General features: G+C 41.4%; 2 protein-coding genes across 6 annotated transcripts in view; one reads left to right on the forward strand and one right to left on the reverse strand.

Moving 5' to 3' along the window:
• The window catches only part of LOC124152132 (FERM, ARHGEF and pleckstrin domain-containing protein 2-like), a 157,741-nt gene extending 143,615 nt beyond the window's left edge, over positions 1 to 14,126 (reverse strand). For all 5 annotated transcript variants that reach the window (XM_048384911.1, XM_048384910.1, XM_048384909.1 and 2 more), the window contains exon 1: positions 13,970 to 14,126. The gene's annotated coding sequence lies outside the window, so the exon portion shown is untranslated. The remainder of the gene's footprint in view (positions 1 to 13,969) is intronic.
• Positions 4,691 to 5,215, forward strand: LOC125374131 (myb-like protein V). Its single transcript, XM_048384926.1, has one exon. It carries the CDS (start codon positions 4,691 to 4,693, stop codon positions 5,213 to 5,215), a length of 525 nt encoding a protein of 174 aa, XP_048240883.1.
• Positions 14,127 to 16,451: the final 2,325 nt, after the last annotated feature.

The following is a 16,451-nucleotide window of genomic DNA, read 5'->3' on the forward strand; positions in this document are numbered from 1 at the left end:
CCAGTGCAGCCCGACCTGTGGAGAGCTAAGTCCCCTGAACACCCTTATTAAACTTGCACCAGTGCAGCTCGACCTGTTCACAGTTAATTCCCGACACCAATGTTTAAGTTGCACCACTGCAGCCTAACCTGTGGACAGCGAAGTCCCTTGAACATTTTGAACACCCATGTGTGCACCAGTGCAGCTCGACCTGTTCAGAGTTAAGTCCCCTGACCACCCATGTTGCACCAGTGAGATCTATAAAAATATCCTTTAAACTTCAACCCGATTCATATCACTATCTTCAAGATCTGCAGGTAAAGAAGCCCAACAAGTCATCCAGATTTGACTCAGAGCTCCCCACATTCCAAGTTAATTTCCATGGTACTATTCTCCTAAGACATATCTTCACCTACATCACAGCAAAGCTTACTCCCAGTATAACGTCAAACATCATGATTATTTCTAAAGTAGGGCTAGCCAGCCTGATTAGGTGTCATCGCATGAGAGTGTGTACTTCACATTGTGTAAAGGACTCAGCCAATTCGCAGGCCATGCAAATGAAAAAAAATATCTCTCATCAATTCCAGATTTTCAAAATGGCAAGGTGACCTAAGTTTCTTTCTTTGTTTCTAAAACCAAATTTCTGTGCACATCTTGTTGTCAAACAGGGAATGAAAGATGACAACCTGGGTGCCTGTGCACAAAACAACCTTAGCGCTACAAGTGTCGTAAGTCCATGTTAAGGTAAAGGAGTTAGATCACTTTAGCGCTAAGACTGCTTTTACAACGGCACTCAGAGACCCTAAAACTAAAGTTAGCAATTAATTCAAGGACAGATAACTCTCAATGAAGACTATAAAATCTACAATGTGTAAAATTAGGAGCGTCTGAATCTGGAACTGGGGGAGAAAAAGCATTGACCCGCTAGGTTTAGGATGACCCGTATCACCAAGAGGAGCATCTTTTTTTTGTCTTCTGCTACTTCTCCCCAGTTGATCCTGGAGGTTTAGCTCTGACAGAGACAGCCTGGTTTGCGGTGGGGCTGCACGGAATGCCTGTCTGTAACTTGATCCAGTTCAGACAGTACACACAAGGCTGCACATCCCCAGCTGTCAGACATTGCACACAGTGGGAAGGGAGGGAGGGAGCTCAAACTAACCAACTGTCGATAAACTTTTGATTAACAGTAAGTGGTAAGCATGGTAAGACTTCCCGGTGAACTGATAACGTAAATACTGAAGTCGCAAATGAAAAGCATTTTTGACCCTCTTTAAATGTGATAAAAGCCCCTGGCTTCACACTTAGAAACACCTTGTGGTTGTATTAGTAACACCTTTCACAAAAACAGGTTGGGGTAATGGCAGGAATTCAGCGTTTACCTTCAACACACAGCTCAGCTGTTTTCAACACATTTAGAAATATTCTGATGGAAACGAATAAGGGAACAATGAAAAATATATCTTTATCATGTTTACTGTCAGTACATTTGATTGAGTGAGTGAGTATGCTTTAACGCCGCTTTTAGCAATATTCCAGCAATATCACGGCGGGGGACACCAGAAATGGGCTTCACACATTGTACCCATGTCAGGAATCGAACCCTGGTCTTCTGCGTGACGAGCGAACGCTTAAACCACCAGGCTACCTGACCGCCCCACGTACATTTGAAATAGCGTGCTACAAATTCAACACGTCACAATCAATTGATATGATGTGTCTGTGTGCATTGTTTCAAACACGTATTTGGTAGACAAGGTTGGGCACCCATGATAGCATATATTTTTACAGTGTTTGTTTGTTGTTTAATGCCCACTCAGCAATATTCCAGCTATGATGGCGGTCTGTAAATAATCAAGTCTGAACCAGACAATCCAGTGATTAATATAATGAGCATCGATCCACGCAATTGGGATCGATGACATGCATCAACCATGTCGGCGAAACTGACCACCTGATCACGTTAGTCGCCTCTTACGACAAGCATAGTCGCCTTTTACGGCAAGCATGGGTTGCTGAAGACCTATTCTACCCCGTATCTTCACGGGTCTCATATCACCCTGACATACACCTGTATCATTCTGTATCAGAATAGCATCTCATGACAAGTCACTCAAGTACAGGTTCGAATTGGCTCCCAGCAACCCATGCTGGTCATAAGAGGTGGCTAAATAGACCAGGTTGTCAGTCTGGGTGACTTGTTTGGTAGTGTGTCAGCGTGCCCAGATTTTGATTTTTACTCAAAATATCAATTACTGTATTGTGTGGCCCAAACACGATATTAACAGGCTGTCATTATATAGCTGGAATATTGAAGCATTAAACAAACAAAATTCCATCATGAAAATTACATCTGCATGGAACACCTGCTGGCTTAGCGACAACAACACAGGCTTATGGACAAATGGCTGTAAGCAATTAATACAAACATGTCCAACCAAACACATCAGCAATGAAAGGGAGCTAATTGTGTTGTGCACGCTCCAGCTCTCCATCCTTTCTTGCCTTTTCAAATAAATAATGTAATTCCACAGGTAACCTGTGCATGAAAACGACACACTCGAACAATCTCTTTCTTCTGCACATGCTGCATGTTGAATTTAACAATCAAATTGCTACTACCCGTCTTCAACAGATTATCCAATCGCTGCTCAACAGATAATCCTATCACTGTTGCCCTGATACAACAGAAAATCCAATTGCTGCTCCCTGGTACAACAGAAAATCCAATTGCTGCTCCCTGGTAAAGCAGATTATTCAATCGCTGCTCCCTGGTGAACCAGATAATCCAATCACTGATGCCCTGGTACAACAGAAAATCCAATTGCTGCTCCCTGGTACAACAGATAATCCAATCGCTGCTCCCTGGTGCAACAGATAATCCAATCGCTGCTCCCTGGTGCAATAAATAATCCTATCGCTGCTTCCTGGTGCAACAGATAATCCCATCGCTGCTCCCTGGTGCAATAGATAATCCAATCGCTGCTCCCTGGTGCAACAGATAATCCAATCGCTGCTCCCTGGTGCAACAGATAATCCCATCGCTGCTCCCTGGCACAATAGATAATCCAATCGCTGCTCCCTGGTGCAACAGAAAATCCAATCGCTGCTCCCTGGTGCAATAGATAATCCAATCGCTGCTCCCTAGTGCAACAGATAAACCCATTGCTGCTCCCTGGCACAATAGATAATCCAATCGCTGCTCCCTGGTGCAACAGAAATCCAATCGCTGCTCCCTGGTGCAACAGAAAATCTAATCGCTGCTCCCTGGTGCAACAGATAATCCAATCGCTGCTCCCTGGTGGGGTGTCACTGAGATGCTAGTTGGAATATACATCCAACTATCATGGGATACAGCGGACGTGCAGTGGCCCCGGGGAACAAAACATTACAAACTGCCATATTCTTTTGTTAATTCCAGGCATTTCATTCATAGAAAGACTGAATGGTTTGCGGGTGTGTATTTGTTTTCAGGATGAGGCAAAATTACATTATTCCATCAGTGCAAACGTCATCAATTGTTATTAATCAATCTGATCATTGTTTATTGTTAGGAAGTCAGCAAGTTGGATAGAAAAAATGAAAACTGGATAGAAGCAATGAGGTAACAGTGCACCGTTACCATGGTTACATTTACATAATTATGAGTGCATAATAATAGCGACAAAACCATTTCCATAATTACAAGAAATCTCTTCTAAAATGTCCATTGCACTATTCCGACTATATCATGGGCATGTGTATGAATCACTATCAAATACTAACGATTCCCGGTACATGTGAAAAAGTGACTGTATCATGCCCCACTGGTGACACGAATCACAAATACATGCAAAGGCAAGTCAAGTCTTCACCTGAACAAACATGGGAACATATGGTACACAAGTCAAAATAGGAATTTGCATTGGACATCATTTTGGTCTCTGATGCAGCAAATTTGAAAATATCCTCCATATGTCTAACATAAAACATTTTGAAAGCTTTACAGGGTCTTGAATTTTGAAACCTTGATGTACACGTAAGTGTATCTGTGGTCAGGAGTCGAATCGTGGGTCAGGTCTTTTGTTTTGAATCTGAAATCCTTACCTTAAAGTTCCCTTTCAATGAATACAAGTATACATACTTGTAGGTACAAGAATAAGGAAGAGATTGGTATTTAGATTTTACAAGTATCTTCTGATTTGCAGCCAATCACTGATGTGGATATCCTGCAGTGCATATTGGTGAGTGAGTGAGTGAGTGAGTGAGTGAGTGAGTGAGTGAGTGAGTGAGTGAGTGAGTGAGTGAGTGAGTGAGTGAGTGAGTGAGTGAGTGAGTATGGTTTTACACTGCTTTTAGGAATATTCCACCAGAAATGGGAATCAAACCCGGCGTGACGAGCGAAGGCTTTAACCACTAGGCTACCCGACCGCCCCCTACCAGTTGTGACATCTGGATGGAGTGATATGAACCAAAGAACGGATGAGGACACACAGTTCTGCCAGCAAACGTATTCAAGCTTTGCGAGGATGGCCTGGAAATAATTGCATCTGGACCCGACAATTCAGTGATTGATATTGTGAGCAAAGATCCATGCCTTCGGGACATGATGACACACAATCAACCAGGTCAAATCTGACACCCGATCCACAATACCACCATCACAGGTTGCTGGGGACAAATTCTAATCGAGAATCCCCGCAGACAAGTGGAAACAACGAATCGTCCCACAATGACCCAACAAGTCCAACATGGATCAAACAATTCCCACAAGGATCCAACAAGTCCCACAAGGACCAAAGAAGTCCCACAAGGACCAAAGAAGTCCAACAAGGACCCAACAAGTCCCACAAGGACCCAACAAGTCAAACATGGACCCAACAAGTCCAACAAGGACCAAACAAGTCCAACATGGAACCAACAAGTCCAACAAGGACCCAACAAGTCCAACATGAACCCAACAAGTCCAACAAGGACCCAACAAGTCCAACATGGACCCAACAAGGACCCAACAAGTCCAACAAGGACCCAACAAGTCCAACATGGACCCAACAAGTCCAACATGGAACCAACATGTCCAACAAGGACCCAACAAGTCCAACATGGACCCAACATGTCCAACAAGTCCAACATGGACCCAACAAGTCCAACAAGGACCCAACAAGTCCAACAAGAAGGGAACAAGCCCAAAGCCCGCAACACAATGAACCAGCACTGCACAAGGCAACAGCACAACTTTATTGTGTCAGACAACTAGCATTCATTAAACTGCTGTACCACAATTTTTTAACGATTTTTTTTTGAACAGCTGCTGTCATATGTTGCATGATTGTGTGTTTACACAATACTCTCTGATGTGCTGTGCTGTGCTGTGCTGTGCTGTAACAGCGATGCTTCTGTGTGTGTCAGACTTTACAACAAGCCCAGCAATGGATCAACAAGCATGGAACAACAAGCATGGATCAACAACCCCTGCATGGAACAACAAGCCATGGAACAACAATCATGGAAGAACAAGAATGGAACAACAACCCCTGCATGGAACAACAAGCCTAACATGGAACAACAAGCCTAACATGGATCAACAAGCCATGGATCAACAAGCCATGGATCAACAAGCCCACAATGGATCAACAAGCCCACAATGGATCAACAAGCCCACAATGGATCAACAAGCCCACAATGGATCAACAAGCCGTGGATCAACAAGCCTAACATTGATCAACAAGCCTAACATTGATCAACAAGCCTAACATTGATCAACAAGCCTAACATGGATCAACAAGCCTAACATGGATCAACAAGCCTAACGTGGATCAACAAGCCTAACGTGGATCAACAAGCCATGGATCAACAAGCCTAACATGGATCAACAAGCCTAACGTGGATCAACAAGCCATGGATCAACAAGCCCACAATGGATCAACAAGCCATGGATCAACAAGCCTAACGTGGATCAACAAGCCATGGATCAACAAGCCCACAATGGATCAACAAGCCCACAATGGATCAACAAGCCCACAATGGAACCACAAGCCCACAATGGATCAACAAGCCGTGGATCAACGAGCCTAACATGGATCAACAAGCCTTACATGGATCAACAAGCCATGGATCAACAAGCCTAACGTGGATCAACAAGCCCACAATGGATCAACAAGCCTAACGTGGATCAACAAGCCTAACATTGATCAACAAGCCTAACGTGGATCAACAAGCCATGGATCAACAAGCCTAACATGGATCAACAAGCCTAACATTGATCAACAAGCCTAACATTGATCAACAAGCCTAACGTGGATCAACAAGCCTAACGTGGATCAACAAGCCCACAATGGATCAACAAGCCATGGATCAACAAGCCATGGATCAACAAGCCTAACATGGATCAACAAGCCATGGATCAACAAGCCCACAATGGATCAACAAGCCCACAATGGATCAACAAGCCATGGATCAACAAGCCTAACGTGGATCAACAAGCCATGGATCAACAAGCCTAACATGGATCAACAAGCCTAACATGGATCAACAAGCCATGGATCAACAAGCCTAACATGGATCAACAAGCCTAACGTGGATCAACAAGCCTAACATGGATCAACAAGCCTAACGTGGATCAACAAGCCATGGATCAACAAGCCCACAATGGATCAACAAGCCGTGGATCAACAAGCCTAACGTGGATCAACAAGCCTAACATGGATCAACAAGCCTAACATGGATCAACAAGCCATGGATCAACAAGCCTAACATGGATCAACAAGCCTACAATGGATCAACAAGCCATGGATCAACAAGCCATGGATCAACAAGCCTAACATGGATCAACAAGCCCACAATGGATCAACAAGCCATGGATCAACAAGCCTAACATGGATCAACAAGCCATGGATCAACAAGCCATGGATCAACAAGCCCACAATCGATCAACAAGCCATGGATCAACAAGCCATGGATCAACAAGCCTAACATGGATCAACAAGCCTAACGTGGATCAACAAGCCCACAATGGATCAACAAGCCATGGATCAACAAGCCTAACATGGATCAACAAGCCTAATGTGGATCAACAAGCCATGGATCAACAAGCCTAACATGGATCAACAAGCCTAACGTGGATCAACAAGCCTAACATGGATCAACAAGCCATGGATCAACAAGCCTAACATGGATCAACAAGCCATGGATCAAGAAGCCTAACATGGATCAAGAAGCCTAACATGGATCAACAAGCATGGAACAACAAGCATGGATCAACAAGCATGGATCAACAAGCCTAACGTTGATCAACAAGCCCAGCATGGATCAACGAGCATTAAGTGGATTAACAAGCATGGATCAACGAGCATTAAGTGGATTAACAAGCATGGATCAACGAGCCTTACGTGGATCAACAAGCCTAACATGGATCGACAAGCCTCACGATCTACACAGACCTTGGCTTGGACCTCACAGGTCTACCCCGACTGAGGCGAGGTCATCAGGCTGTGCGTACTGAGTACCTGACCCAGCTTCCCTCGCCATGCTTACCGACACTACCACAACACAACACTTCACACACTGCCAATCTACACATGCTGAATGTGTATATTTTGTACAGACCTTTTTATGACAGACTAAATATTATAAATAAGTTAACTTTAATATTCTGTTTAATGCTGGCCCAGTGGCACTCCCAAATTCTAGTCACACAAAGGGGACATTTTCAGGAAACAGTCATTATCAATCACCAACACATCACGGTATTAAAGACCTAGTGTGTAAGTGAGGCCCAGCTTCTATGTTTGGACGGAGCGAATGACCTGGGGCCAATCAGAGACCATCCTATATAGGAGCGTGTCTAATGGAGGAACTACGGTACATTAAGAAATGCAAACGACCCAAAACTGATACCCTGGTTTAGGGCTTGGAAACTGAAGCACAAGTGTTTGACGCCACAAAATGGCTTCACCAGTTTCACCAGGATCACATCTAGGACTTGTGGTACACTTACTCACTCACTCATTAATCCAATCAGACTCTCAACACGGAGGCTGAAACCTTTGCACAGCAAAAACATCACAACTACCGTATTCACCGTATTCACCGTATTAAGTGTACATCACAAACTTCTAGACCAATCTGTTAGTGATCTCTATAAATGCCCCCAACAAAGACTTTTTATATTTACACGACATCCCATATTTTCTTGTGTATTTCTGTTTCGGTCTGATCACTACTGCTGAAAAAAAACAGATGAAAAAATTGTGTATTGTTTCAATAACTGTGTCCCTTTGTTTATTTTCTGAGCAGCCAGAAGCGCTTATTACGGCGAATTTGGTAAGATCAAATCGTAAACCATTTGCTTCATGTTAAACAACAGACAATTATCAGTTGTATTCTCGACTAAAGAAGAATCACTTCTTTTAATATTTCCTTTATTTTTCATTCGACCGACGGCTCCTGCTGAAGCTGAGCATGGAGACAGACAATATGGATGACCTTAGTGAAATCAGAAGTAAGGACATATTGCAACATTGGCGTCCCCGAAATATTTATTGTTACCATGGTTACGCATTTATACAAATTGTTACACTTTCGACACCAAGCAACAGATCACTCTTATTGTTGTCAGATGAGAAACGACACTCTATCTTGTGAAATACCAAGGGTTTTTTTCTGCAACGTTCCTAGAGGCATGTCAGCATTTGACTAATCAAAACCAATCTAGGCGATAAAAATTTGTTTGGGTTAGATAGCTATGTTCACATATGAAATCAGCATTAGAATAATTAAAAAATATTTTAAAGCAGATAAATTTATTGAGTAATAAAATATTTCATAGACTAGACATCGATCACAAAACCAACATTATATCTTGGTGATTGGATATTAGCGCCATCATCATCATCATCGTCATCATAGTGATCATTGTCATCATAGTGATCATCATCATCATCACCGCCATCATCATCATCATAATTATAGCTGAAAATGATTCATCTTTCTTCTATATTTCTGTAACAAGAAACTAACTGCCACAAAGTATACTGAATCCCTATTGAACTCCACTGTGTACTAACAAGATGTTAATTGAATCCTGATTCAGCTGATTGTTAATTAGTGTCAGGACACTTGTGATTGGCCATGCACAGGTGTGTGTAATTAGCTTCCCTGACATCCATTAGTCTTTTGAATCAGGTTGTATATTAAGTTCTAGGCCACGTGAAACCATCACTTTGTTTCTCAACGCTAATACACGTTAAGATGGTCTTTGTCTTATCAACTGCTTATTAAGTCCATAAAGGTGAACGATTTAACAATGTAAACTATAACGAAAATTTACTACCCGGGTACCCAACCCTTTTACCCGACCCTACCAGGTACCCGATGTAGGTCTCAAAAGATGAGTACAAAATATCCGATTGAGAATTGATTGAACGGAGGGCTGACAAAAAGTATTTAGATACACTCCCCTACACCATACAACGATCTGATCATGCATACACTGGAGTTGACTGAATCTTTATCTTTACTCAAACACATTAAAGTCAGAAGCTCCGTGTGCGAAAGAAAAGTCAATATAACTCATAAGAGACTTTTAGTGTAACCAGAGTTCCAGATAATTTTCTTCATTAAACAGTATATCATGTGACTAACCACGGGTCCAGGTAGTCCAATGGGTACCCGGATCGTACTCTGTACCCACCAGTCCCGAGTACCCGAGTTACTTGTCATAGCCCTACCAGAAAGCATGTTCAATGACTATGGATAAGGGAAAATGACCTTTGAGGTACTAAGCCATTGTCAATTGATAGATATGACGACTGGATAACATTTAAATTTAATGGTTGCTTTTTTAAATTCTCCCTGATATATGCAAACATCTGATACTAAAGGCTCAATGCACCTGACACCCTCTGACAACGTATCACAAGTTAACACGTTTACAAAAATGGGTAGGTAAGTCTAACTTAAATAATTATTGGTTTATATTGATTTCATAACACACAAACATGAGTTTCCAAAACATTAAAGCATTTACACCACCATGATTATAAGGGTTGGAGAAATAAAATAAAAAATTAACTGAATTAACTAAATATATTATTTAAAAGACGTTAAAGAACACCCGATTTGCTCATATGACTACAGTTAACATGTCATGACATGACAGATTAACTATAGTCAAATGGAAAAATCAGGTGTTCCTTATTGACATGGGGTGACATGATTCACCCTTGAGTTTGTAACAAGCAAAAAATATTTATTTGACACATGAGAATGCATCACCATGCCCTCTTTATGGAGTATTTAACAAAAAAAAAAGAAACTTAAGAGATTTATCTAGGATTCCACACTAGGCATGCTAATTGTCCTTGGCAAGCAAATTGGGGCAAAATTGTCATTTTGTTCAAAATTTGATTATTTTAATGTTCTTATTTTCAAAAATTCTGAGCAAATTACACACAAACATGATTTTCCAAAACATTCAAGCAACTACACCTAGTGGAATTATAAATTCAAATTATTAATTTTGAACATCATTTGCTGCAGACTTGGGAATAATATCATCCACTGAGCAGGTCTGGATAAATCCTTGAATCCAGATAGGTCAAGTTAAAATCCTAGATGACATCTGGGCTTCTAATCAGATGAACTGAAATTCATAAAACTCTACTTCACAAAGGACAGATGGTAGCCCATCTAGCTAAAAACTCAAAGCCGACAGACTCTCTCCTGTTCCGAATCTGATGAGCTAGCCATACTCTCCACACAAACTCAATGAGGATACCAGTCCTGCCTATAGTCATTTATAGTGGGAGTTTTTGTGTATACAACAAAGCAAGGTAGCAATCCATTTTGTGTGGCACAAATAGATACTGGTGTTTAAGAAAGACACAACACTGGAGAATGTGGTCTGGTGCTCAGACAGTTATCAGATAAGCTGTGGTAGGTCGGACAGGTATCACATACAGCTAACAAGATGTACATACTTTGCCAACTTAGCTGCAAAACTTGAAAAAGTTTTCTTATGAAGTGTCACTGTAGAACTCACCTTGCTTTGGGACTAGTTATTTGTTACAGGGTGGGTGGTTGGTTGGTTCAGAGAATCGAGACAGTCACCAAAATATATAACTCTTGGGGAGGGTCATAAAAAATAATACACATATTTAGGGAAGGTCATGATCATGATGATTGGTTGGTTGGTTGGTTTGTTGTTTAACGCCGCACTCAGCAATATTCCAGCTATATGACGGTGGTCTGTAAATAATCGAGTCTGAACCAGTCAATCCAGTGATTAATATCATGAGCATTGATCCACCCAATTGGGATCGATGACATGCATCAACCAAGTCAGCGAGCCTGACCACCCGATCCTGTTAGTAGCCTTTTACGACAAGCATAGTTGCCTTTTACGGCAAGCATGGGTTGCTGAAGATCTATTCTACCCTGGGGGAAGGTCATGAACAAAATGTACAAGGACATAGGGAGGGTCATGAGTGAGTATGGTTTTATGCCGCTTTTAGCAATATTATAGCAATATCACGGCAGGGGACACCAGAAATTGGCTTCACACAGTGTACCGATGTCGGGAATCGAACCCGGGTCTTCGGTGTGACAAGTGAATGCTTTAACCACTAGGCTACCCGACAGCCCCTGGGAGGGTCATGAAGTAAATATACAAGGACATAGGATAGCTTTATCATTTTCAGTACATTATTGTATCAAAGATCTCTGGACCCAATTCCCCTCACATCCCTCCACACATGTAATAAATGGCCAGTCCTTTAGATACCTCAAGGTACATTGCATGTATTATATATGAACATGTGCTGTATCTAAAACTGGAAAATGTCTGGAAACAAAATCACGTAAAATTCTACCTTCGTTATATACAGTCACGTGTTATTATTGGGTTAGAACAGGAGTGACAGAAAGAAATTATTCTTAAGACGATGCGATCATGACAATTCTGTAAATATTATCCTGGGTGCAGCATATTTACATGGCGATGGTATAAGCGCTGTAACAACAGCTATGAAAACAGTGATGCAAGCAGGACCTTTGATGCATAGTTCTGAGAGTGTTATAGAAACTTGTACTACAATATATTACACGACTGCTGGACTATTGTGTAATGTTGTTTCATAATGTTTATGTAATGGACTTGAAGCTCCAGTGAGAAGTTACACTTCAGCTTCATATCGACAACAGCCTTACAAATGAGTTTAGTTGATGCTGTTTTCCATTAGGAAATCCCAAAGTAACACAGCTTATGACTTTCAAGAACATCTAAATTTGGATACAGCGTTTGGTCACAAAAACGAAAAACTAATTCCTCCTGACCATCTATTATCATGATTATTGTTATTAATTCTTTTGCATACTAAATTTGATTCTGCATTTATTGAGTTGGGCTTGAAAAACTCAACTTAAGCACAAGACAATTTGTTTGCTTATTGAACACTATCCATTAAGTGTATGCGTCTTAATTTTCATGTGAATTAGTACCTACACCAAGTATTTGAAGTCCTGATATGCCATTCAAGAAAATATTTTCGGTCAAACACAACTCCAAATAAGACAAACCCGTGCACCAACTATTTGAAGTCCTGACATACCACTTAAGAAAATATTTTTAGTCAAACACAACCCTAAATAAGACAAACCTATGCACCAAGTATTTGAAGTCCTGATATGCCAGTCAAGAAAATATTCTTGGTCAAACACAACTCCAAATAAGACAGACCTATGCACCAAGTATTTGAAGTCCTGATATACCACTCAAGAAAACATTTTTGGTCAAACACAACCCCAAATAAGACAGTTGTGCACCAACTATTTGAAGTCCTGATATGCCAGTCAAGAAAACATTTTTGGTCAAACACAACCCCAAATAAGACCTGTTTTAAATTATATCTAAAAATCCCGACATCGAAGCATGGTATGGACACTACCTGCAGTCAGTGTGTGTCACATATGTGAACTGGGTGTCATGAATAGCTGCATTAACCTAAATAAAATGTGTGCTTATCAAAATATTCTGACCCACATGACAAGGTAATTTATAAGCCAGATAACACACTGAGCATAGATCCCAACTATTGCCCCAGTGTCTGAAGACCTTTTTCCAGTCTAGATTTAGATGTTGCAATTAGTGTCCAGTGTGACACTGAGAGGGCATTGTCTGTGTGTGATTAGGGTACTCATTAACTAGATTAATACACACAATAACAGTTGATGTAATGATCTGGCCAGCTATGCAAATTGGCTGTGCTGTGCCCCTAAGAACTGACAAATTACAGCCAAGCCAGTGATAAATTAGTTTTTGTGTTGGATTTGCCACATTGAAATGTAAGTTTACAAATTGATAATTAAATTCTTAATCGTCTTGTTCACACTGAGCTAATTTCAGTAAAGCTATCAGCTGTCCAAAACACGAAAATATTAATCAATACTACCTCCGTTCTGTTAGTGTGGGGAAAGCCCCCACCCTCTACCATTTTCAGTTGGACTTCTCTTCGTTTTGTGATAGAAAGTGTGAAAATAGGTTAACATATTCCGGCAATGTTGATTTTGACCTTGTGTGCATCGACAGCTTTTGTTTCCTGCATCCTTGGGGGAGAGTATTTACCCCAGTGTGAAATGGTACCATGAATAACGCATAGGGGGAGAACACTGGTATCAGTGAGGCTATTCAACCTCGATTGAGCCTCGCTAGACAGGCAGCCATTTTTGTCATAAATGTTCACCATCGTTCCAATTTCTCAACATGTAACCGTAAATCTTCAACTAAACATCACGAATGTAGGAGAAAATTAAAATTAACGGCCTCTGCATACGCGTCCAAAACAAAGAGAATTACAAAGCATGCACGGTCATTTGTGATCGCACTTTGATCGCCCGGCTTGTTTGAAGTCACTCCTGCGCTGAGAACACTCGCGATTATTTCTTCGCGATTCTTGCGTCTGAACGGGTAAGAAATGCGCTGAAATTATATATCATGTGCACACATCATGCTTACCTTAATACACAATATCACACGGAAGTAGTATATTCCAAAATAATCGTCTTAGACCACCGTAATATCCGCCAGTGGTCAGCGCTATACAGCTAAAGCTGCAATACATGTACACTGGGTATCGTAATATTGACCTCGCTCTTCCGTTCTCCTCCCCCGTAAACTGCATTCAGCTATCGGGGTGACTCACTGTTCTATAATTAACTATACTCTCTCACATTCGTCGCCCGTCTTTTCTGTACGTGTAAACTGACAAGTTAATCATTTTGATATCGATAAAATCTGCGACTGAACTTGAAAAGATAAAGTTTTATGGGTGAAGCTAGAAACTAGAACAGCCGCTATTGACAGCTAGGCTAGCGGAGAACCGACACAGCACTCGTGGCTTAAACTGTCGCCTGTGAAGCCGTGTTCCGTCAACTCCTAAACTTGACGTTTTCGAAAATCCCAAATAAATATTTATTTTTAAACAAAACCATACTTTTCCACAGTTAACTCCAGATCTTGTCGTTCTCTAAAATAATAAATAATATATATTTTAAAAGAATAATTTTCCACTTCACAATGAACATTATTTAGGTTTCGTGTGAATTGTGAATTATGTAAGTAAATCGCGTTTTACCTGACAGTAACAGCTGACTAAGGGTGAACAGCTCAGTGAGTGAGTATAGTTTTAAGCCGCTTATAGCAACATTCCACCAATATCAGGGCGGGGCAAAAACGGCTGTGGGATTTACATGTTCTCCACGTGGGGAGTGGAACCCGGGTTTTTATGCGTGATGAGCCAACGCTTTAACCATTATGCTACCAATGATTCGACTCGGTGACTTTTATGATTGCGCTTCATCATAAACCTTTATGGCGTGGAGTGAGAGTATTTCTCATGCCGCTTTTAGCAATATTCCAGCAATATCCGGGCAGGACACACCAGAAATGGGGTTCACACATTGTACCCATGAGGGGAATCGAACACGGGTCTTCGGCGTGACGAGCGAACGCTTTAACCACTCGGTTAACCCCACCGACCTTATGGCACAGATTGTTAGCTGCATGCTCATGCTTTCAATCACTAGTTTGTCCGGTCCAGATTATTTACAGGATGCCTGGATATAGCTAGAAGAATGCTGAATGTGGCCTCAAACGACATTCGCTTACTAGCTCCTTGGGCACGGGTGGCTCATTCGTCTAAGGCGCCGCAATTCGCTGTGCAGAGTTACGTCCCTTGGGTACGCCAGAAACCCATGATCATGAGTTCGAATCCCAGTTCGCCCCGATATATTTTTCTAGTTTGTCAGCACCATACCCGTGCTCGTGGGTTTCACCGAAATTGTAAACGTCTGAGATCTGTATCATTTCGGGCTTTCCTCCCACATCAATCTAATACGCCGTGATATAACTGGAGTACTGTTCACAGCTGCGTTAAAAAACCCAACTCACTCACTCGTTCCTTAACATTTCTTTCGCTGAAATATTCTGAAACGTTTCATGTAAAAGCTTGAATTGATTTAATATTATGACACATCATGTAAGACATACGTATTCCGGTATCTTGGATGAAATGAGAGAGATCGTTGAATAAGCGTCTCGTTATTCTCTAATTCCGGGAAACTCAGTGGGGATTCCTGGTAAGAATTTAGGTCTCCAGCAAACTATGCTTGGCGACCAACTGGCCAGGCTGACTTAGTTAATTAGTTAATGCATGTCATCGTATACCGATCGACGCTCATGATGTCAACCACTAGTTTGTCTGGTCCATACTGGTATTTACAGCCGTCAGGTACCTGGAACATAGCCGATCGCGGTTGTAAACAAGAAACAAACAGATACAAAATCATTGCCAGAAACCCGTGAACCATCTAGAAGATAAATTTGAAACACAACTGAAAATATCTTGACACAAACACGTCTCTAAAATATTTGTGTCTGCACAAGTACTTGCACATTGGGCGACTTTCGAAGATGTACTATTAATATACTGTAGAACTCTGAAATTCATGAACTTGCTAATTGCTATCCGAAACATTCATGCAAGCTATCTTGAACACAGTTATGCTAACGCTACTCCAAAATACAAACTATGAATCATGAATATAGAGGTGTTCCTCAATATACCGACAACCATTACAACATCGGCTAAACCTGGCAGACATACATCAGACAAACCTGGAAACTCGTTATGATTTGCATTTAAAGGAGGTCTTGTATATAATGGAGTAAGCATACTCGGGGTTTAACTAAACGTGCGTCTACCATGTGGTTAATAGAACCTTCAGTGCTTTAAACACTGGGGTCCCCCACCAAGAGAATTTGTTCTCGATCTGAAATTGGTCTTACGTCTTCCGATAACCAAGGTTCGGGCAACTGAGTGAGTAAGTTTGGTTTAACGCCGCTTACCGTATTTCCTCTATTAGACACCGGGCCTCTAATAGACGCCGGTCTCTAATAGAAGCCGGGTCAATTGTTCAGTGCAGAAAATAGAAGCCGG

This window comes from Haliotis rufescens, unplaced genomic scaffold, assembly GCF_023055435.1.
Source record: "Haliotis rufescens isolate VD_foot unplaced genomic scaffold, xgHalRufe1.0.p SCAF_52, whole genome shotgun sequence".
NCBI classification, from domain to species: domain Eukaryota; kingdom Metazoa; phylum Mollusca; class Gastropoda; order Lepetellida; family Haliotidae; genus Haliotis; species Haliotis rufescens.